General features: G+C 34.7%; 1 protein-coding gene across 1 annotated transcript; it reads left to right on the forward strand.

The window, feature by feature from the left end:
• Positions 1 to 2,588: 2,588 nt before the first annotated feature.
• On the forward strand, positions 2,589 to 7,084 carry LOC125120738 (olfactory receptor 4A47-like). Its single transcript, XM_047769183.1, has 2 exons — positions 2,589 to 3,497; positions 7,031 to 7,084. The coding sequence occupies exons 1-2, from the start codon at positions 2,589 to 2,591 to the stop codon at positions 7,082 to 7,084; spliced, it is 963 nt and encodes a 320-aa protein (XP_047625139.1).
• Positions 7,085 to 7,967: the final 883 nt, after the last annotated feature.

Consider the following 7,967-nt stretch of genomic DNA (forward strand, 5'->3'; position numbering starts at 1 on the left):
AAGGAATTACATTTTAGTGAGTGTTATAGAAATCAGCTGTAGAAATTTTCAACAGGGGAATAATATGATTTGAATACAATTTAAAGAAAATTGGGAGTTCCCTTTTGGTGCAGTTCGTTAACAGCAGCTCAGGATGCTGCTGTAGCAGGAGTTTAATGCCTGGCCTGGGAACTTTCACAGGCTGCAGGTGCAGCCAAAAAATAAAAATAAAGAATGAAAAGATTACTTGGGCTGCTTCATGAGAATAATTTGTGAGGGCCAGAACAAAAATGGAGAGAACTTGCAGGAGGCTACTGGAATAGATAAAGGAAGGAATAGGTGGTGTGTTAATGATCAAACTTGCAATATATTTTAAAAGGAGTCATTGGGACTGCTTATAACTTTCCATAAATAATGCAAGAAAAGCAAAGGAGTGAAAGATATTGTCAGATATAAATTCTGAATAATAACATGCAAGATGGTGCCATTTAATTAGGGAATGTCTAGGAAGGAATAAGTTTATTGCAGAAAATAAATAGTTTTATAAATATTTAATTGATATTTATTTCAAGATGTCAATTACATAGTTGCATATACAAATTTGAAAATTAAGGGAGAGATAGAGACTGAAAGCATATATTTATTTATTTATTTATTCTCTGCTGTACAGCATGGGGACCACGTTATACATACATGTATACAAACTTTTCCTCCCATTGTTGTGCTGCAGTGTAAGTATCTAGACATAGTTCTCAATGCTACACAGCAGGATCTCATTGTAAATCCATTCCAAGAGCATTATTTTGGATCCGTTAACCCCACGCTCCTGATCCCTCTCTCTCCTCCCGGGCAGCCACAAGTCTGTTCTCCAAGTCTATGAAAACATACAATTTTAGAGTGATTTAGCATTTATAGTTAATGAAAAAGAAGAGGATCTAAGTAAAGACACTAACTAAGAAGGAGTTTTGGAGTAGTGTTAGACTATTGGGACAACAATTGCTATGGGTTATATGAGAGTCAGCTTATACAACTATCGTTCTACTGTGTCCTCTTAAAATGTATGTGTTGGTTCCTAATCCCCAAAACTTTATAATATGGCCTTATTTGGAGAAAGGTTCTTTACGAAGGTATTTGAGTTAAAATAAAATCACTTGGGTGAACCTTAATCCAACATGATGGGTTTTCTCATTAAAAGGGGAATTTGCATAAAGGCATGCTCACATGGAGAACATCATGCAAACTCAGATCTGTTCATCTATAAGCCAAGGAAGGAGATATGGAACAGCTAATTTCCCTACAGGTTTTAGGAACACCCAACCCTGTCAACACCTTGATTTTGAATTTCTATCATCCACAATGATGTGGTGATAAAATTCTATGGTTTAATCCACCCAGCTCGTATTATTTTGTTATAGAAGTTCTAGTTAGCTAAAAAAGAAATTTGAGTCTGAGAAGTGGAGTGCTGCTATAATAAATATCAGAAAATACAGAGGTGACATTTGGATTTCAGCATCTGCTTAAAAAGTTTTGGAATGTATGATGGAATAGATCATAGGTTACTTTGAAGAGCCATTTGTAGAATATGAGCAATGAAAAGGGATCTTGGTGCTGGCCCAGAAGGGAGCATGGATGGTTGAAGAGAAAGCACTTATCATCTAAGAGAACGTAGATATGAACATCATGAACAGAATGTTGCTAGAAATATGATGTTAAGGTGGAGGCCTCAAAAGGAAAGAAGAACAACTTATTGGAAACCAGAAGAAAGAACAATTATTGTTCTAAATAAGCAGTCCTAGCAACTATACAGTGACCTTATATCTATTACCTTACTTCACATTTGTTTCACTGACTTTTGAGTATGCAAATTGTCTTAAATGAATCCTCAGTATCACACTTTTATGACTTTGTACAAGGTGCAAAGTTTCATGTTCTTCTCTTCCTATCCTTTTTTGTTTTCTCCCTTCTCCTTTAAACTCAGCTAAAGCATTGCTTCCTCTGCGAAGCACTTCCTACTCCCAGCTTGATTCAAATATTTCTTAGCACAAAATGAATATGTTTATAATGGTATTTATTAAATTGGCCTTAAATTTTATAATCCCATCATTATATATCATGTCACTGAGACATGGACATATACATAATATTATTCAAAATGGTAATCCCAATTTTTTTATTAGAGTATAGTTGATTTACAGTGTTCTGTCAATATCTGCTCTATAGCATATGTGCCCAGTCATATATATTATCTTCGACCATGGTCTATCCCAAGAGATTGGGTATAGTTCTCTCTGCTAAATGGTAGTTGCTGATTGCTTATACATTCTAAAGAGAAACAGACTCATACACATAGAGAACAGACCTGTGGTTGCAAAGGGGGAGTGGGGAGAAGTGGGATAGATGGGAAGTTTGGGGTTGGTAGATGCAAATTATTACTTTTAAAATGGTAATTCCAATTTCTATGGCAGGTTTATACATATAGATCCTCCACTGGAATTTAAAAAATTGAATTAATAAGGAAAATATTAAGCTTATAAGACTTTCAAACATCTTTTCCTTGATTTTCAGGCAAACTATTTCTAATATCTGAAATCAGTATCTATAAAAAATAAATGGAACCAAGGAACAATGTGACTTACTTTGTCCTCCTGAGCCTCACACAGAATCCAAATGAACAGAAGTTCCTATCCATTATGTTTTTGCTCTTCTACATGTTGACTGTGGTGGGGAACACGCTCATTGTTGTGACTGTCACTTTCAGTAAGACTCTGGGCTCACCAATGTACTTTTTTCTTGCTAGCTTATCATTTATGGATGTCATTTATTCCTCATCTATTACCCCCAAACTGATTTCAAGTCTGTTCATTGGGAAAAATACCATAACATTCCAATCCTGTATGATCCAGCTTTTTATAGAGCACTTTTTTGGTGGATCAGAGGTCTTCCTTTTGTTGGTAATGGCCTATGACCGCTATGTGGCCATTTGTAAACCCTTGCATTATTTGGTTATCATGAGGCAGTGGGTGTGTATTGTATTCTTGATGGTGTCTTGGGTTGGGGGTTTTCTCCACTCAATCATTCAGCTTGGCACTATTTATGGGCTCCCATTCTGTGGCCCCAATGTCATTGATCACTTTATCTGTGACATGTACCCTTTATTGAAACTTGTCTGCACTGACACCTCTGTCATTGGTATCTTAGTGGTGGTTAATGGAGGAGTGATCTGCAGTATCGTGTTTCTGCTCTTACTCATCTCCTATGGAGTAATCTTGCACTCTCTAAAGAACCTGAGTCAGGAAGGGAGGCAGAAAGCCCTCCAGACCTGTGGTTCCCACATCACTGTGGTTGTCTTCTTCTTTGTTCCCTGTATTTTCATGTATGCAAGACCTGCCAAGACCTTCTCCATTGACAAATCATTGAGTGTGTTTTATACAATCATAACCCCCATGCTGAACCCATTAATCTACAGTCTAAGAAATTCTGAGTTAACTAATGCTATGAAGAAACTCTGTAGAAGAAACATGAAGAGGATCATATGACTTTTGGGCTCATCTCCTTGAAAACTAAAATTCTCTTAAAACTGACTCACCTATTCCTTTCCTTTAAAACATGTATTATAATGAAGAATTAGCTATATGTTTGGGTTATTAATGTTTCTGTGGTATAATTTTACCTCTATATGTAGTGCCTTGTTTATCACATCCCCTAGAAAATTGTGATACATATAAGGTGGGAGTTGCTATAATAAAATGTTTATAGTTTCAATGATTTTTAATCAATTTATGTACTTATCTTTAACTTTTTTCTGAGACCCTTTAATTTTTTAGCTATATTCTTGCCATTTTTGTCCATTCTTTTTGTTTTACTGGTGAAAATATTTAGTTCTATATATAAGTATATTTAATTATATTTATTATGTATAAATATATAGAATATATACATAATAGTCTCTGTATTCAATTTATATTGTGAGTGAAAATTCTTCTTTCACAATATTTCAAAACAAGGTAAGAAGAAAAGAATGATAAATTTGACCATATTAAGAACCTCTGTTCAACAAACACATTTGAAAGAAAGCAAAAAGGCAAGTTACAAACTGAATTGAGATTCACAGGATGTGTTCATACAAAGTTGGGATGATTTGCTGCTTGAAAGCTTAGTACAACATCCTGTAAAATAAAATTCAAACAAACCAAAAAAACCAAACCAAACCTCTTTTCCATCCCTTTTTAGTGCTTCCCAGTGTTCTTTCCCAGAGTAGTAACAAAAGTCTGTGTCTAAAGATTCTTCAAATATTAATCCTTTTAAATACAAGCATATTTACTTATGGGTATGTGTATATATGTCTACACAAAAACATTTGTGTTTTACTATACAACACTTTGTGGATCTTTCCATATCAGTCTATATAGATCTAATATTCTCAATTATTCTTATAATATGCAATATTTGCTTATAATATTCCTGAATAAGTGTATCCAGTACTTTTCATGTCATTTCCAGTTTTTTACTATCACATATAATTATGCAATAAATATATACTTTCTGGATTATGTGTTCCTAGAAATATTAGTTACTAGAAATAGTGATTTGGGGTCACAGAAAATATGTATTTTAAATAATGATATTCATATTTATTGCCAAAATGTGATTCATGAGGTTGTACCTACATTTCTGCTCTCAGTCCGTGAGAGTATCTGCTTGTCCACATTCTCAACAATCAGTGTGGGATGAAGATTTTTTGTTTATGGCAATATAACTCATTAACAAAATTGTAATCCATTTAGATACATTAATTGAAATTCTGAAAACATCATTGAATTAAGCCATCTTTCCCATTTTAAAGTTATATGTAGGTAACTTTGAATCATGTATTAATGTTTTTTAACCTATTTTCTTTGATTTCTACTCTTTTTCCATACTGATTTTTATAAGTAATTGTGTACTAAGAAAATAATCTTTAAAAAGTTATTATCTATGTACCTAATTTTCTGTGTTGTGACATGATTTTAACTTTCTTCTCTGATATGGAATATTTTTGGATATATACTTTTTCTTATTTAACTAGTCAGTTTATGAGTATTTTATTTGGTTTTTGTATCATCCTTAAAAGATTTTGCTCATTTCCTCCTACCAAAAATTTTCCACATCTTTTTAGAAGTTAATAATTATTAGCACTTTTGTGATTTTACATTTTATATGAAATTTTTGAGCTATCAGGTATTTATTTTGGTATCTAAGAAGTTAAATATAAATTGGGTTTTGTTTTCTGAATCAACATTTTTTGGTAGTTGCATAATTACCTTCCACCACGGATTTGAAATCCTAACTTTATTGTATTTTAAAGTTCCATTTCTATCTGAATGCAATTCAGGACTATTTTATTTCACTATTCTCTTCAGTCATGAACAATTTAATGCAAGATGTAATTATAAATAATCTATAATACATTTTAAACTCCAACAAGTCTAACCTTTCCCCATTCCTCTTCTTTTTCAGAATTAGATCTGTTCTTACATATTCATGGTGTCAAATTAAATTTATAATAAGCAAAGCTAGTCACAAAAGTGTCTATATGTTCCAATATGTTTTGAGTTAGGAAGATTAATGTAGGAAGGGTTTATATCTTTAGCAATTTCAAAATTCCTATCCAGACTGGGTCACATTTTACAAAGCATTAGAAAGTAGTTAATAAAACCTCAAGACCCCTGCTATATTCAACATACTGTTTCTCTTCCTTACTGGTGTGGTTTTAGCTGATTTTTACCTGTAATTTGTCTGTTATCTTTTGTTTCTACATCATTTGTTGTGTCCTTCATTAAGAGACATCAAACATGAGCAAAGAAATCAGAAGATTTTAGCCTCTATTGGTGGATGGAGATTGTAGAAAGGACACCCCTGCTCTGAAGTTCTTTCTCAAATACTTTTCACTTCTTTCCCTGTAGAGCGAGTGGGAAGGACATGGATGTTAAAGCCAGCAGTTTGTGGTTAAATTTCCAGATCGAGCATCTGCTATTTGTTATATTTTATCTCTTTAATTATGAGTTTCCTACCAGTAAAATAGGATCGTAAGATCTAAAATGGACAGTTTCCTATCCATGAGAACCTGAATAGACTGATCAAACTCAGTCATTACTAGGAATTATTATTATTATTATTATTATTATTATTATTATTATTATTATTATTTACTTTTTAGGGTCACACCCATGGCATATGGAGCTGGGATTCGAATCAGAGCTGTAACTACTGTCCTATGCAACAACCACAGCAGTGCAGGATTCAGGGCACATCTGAACCCTACACCACAGCTCACAGCAATGCAAGATCCTTAACCCACTGAGCAAGGCCAGGGATTGAACCTACTACCTCATAGTTACTAGCTGGATTCATTTCTGCTGCACCACAATAGGAACTCCCAAGCATCTAATCTTAATTTAAAAAAAAGAAAGAAAAGAAAACTCAATATCTCAAGTTAAGGAATTAATCTATTTTCTATATATGGGGAAAATGCCACATTAGAGCACATTGTGGTCATTCCTTGGGTATGCACCTCAGTTCTTTGGGGCCAGTATGCTGGGTTCTCTCATCCTGTGTCTCCTCAGTGTTTACCATTGGGGCTGGCTGCAGTGGTGGGCATTGTTTCCATCTTGAGTTCCCTTAAAGCTCACTGTCCAGGTATCTGTAGTGTAATGCTTGATGGTTGTCACATCCTTTGTTAACTGATATGGCAGGCAATATTGCTCATTCACCCGTCTAAAGCAAAATACAATGTACCACTCTTAAAGTTGTTCAATAAGGAATGCATAATGAATTTTCAACTACCTACAAAACTGGTTTTGTCTATAATGGCCAGAGAAATTGAGACATCTACTGAAAGATGATGATTTCAGTAGATGGTTCTCCTTGTGGTTATGGCCTGTAACCACTGCGTGGGCATCTGTTGACCTTTGCACGGTGTGACCATCATGAACAATGACACATGGAAGTGGGTTTTCTTCACTTGACTGGACAGATCCTTGTCACATTCTGGCTTCCATGCTGTGGTACAGACATCATGGCTCACTTCATGTGTGACATTTTACCCTTGATACACTTGCCTGCATAGACTCCTTGATGGCCTCTTGGTTGTTGCAATGTTGGGATAATCCCTGTGATCAATTTTGTATCCTGTGTGCCTTGAGGACTCTGCAGAGATGTAAAAGTCCCGTCTACCTGTAGCTCTCTCATCACAATTTTGCCTTGTTTTTTGTGTCTGTATTTTTATGCATCTGTGATGAGTAGTTACATTCTCATGGATAAAGCCATAGCGGTATTCATTATTATTCTTACTCCCATGAAAAACCCTCTTCCTTACACAGTAAAAATACTGAGGTCAAAATGCAACTAAGATGCAATGCAGACAATAGATGACACTAAAAGAAAATTTTATTTCCATCATGATCTTTATATTTTCATATTTTATGACTCCAAATTTCTTCCCATGCCTCTCACTTGACACTAAAAGCACCTAAAAGGTATCATGATTATTCCCATTCCACACATGAACAACATGCAGTTCAAAGAGTTAAATAACCCACCCAGTATTAGAGTCAGAGCTAGTGTTAAGATGTCTATTCTTCTAAAACCAACTTGATTCTCTTTCAATAGTTTCAATGCTGTTAGAGAAAAGACCATTCCCTCAGTACCTCTCTTATTTTGTAGTAATTGAAAATTTTTCCTTCACAGAGTTCCCATTGTGGGTCAGCAGGTTATGAACTGGACTAGGATCCATGAGTTTTTGGTCTTTTCTCATTGGGTTAAATAACCAGCATTGCTATGAATTTTATGTAAGTCACAGATGCACCTCAGATCCTGCCTTGCTGTGGCTTTGGCATAGGCTGGCAGCTGCATCTCCAATTCAACCCCTAGCCTGTGAACTTACATATGCTGTAGGTTTGGCCCTAAAACCAACCAACCAAACAAACAAACAAACAATTCTTTCTAAATAA

Source organism: Phacochoerus africanus, chromosome 2 (genome assembly GCF_016906955.1).
Source record: "Phacochoerus africanus isolate WHEZ1 chromosome 2, ROS_Pafr_v1, whole genome shotgun sequence".
NCBI lineage: Eukaryota > Metazoa > Chordata > Mammalia > Artiodactyla > Suidae > Phacochoerus > Phacochoerus africanus.

What these genes read in the sequence shown, in the direction of transcription:
- LOC125120738 (XM_047769183.1), top strand. Translation starts at nt 2,589, where the DNA reads ATGGAACCAAGGAACAATGTGACTTACTTTGTCCTCCTGAGCCTCACA. An exon ending in AGAAACTCTGTAGAAGAAAC is followed by an intron (nt 3,498 to 7,030) that starts ATGAAGAGGATC and finishes TGTGGTACAGAC; the next exon opens with ATCATGGCTCACTTCATGTG.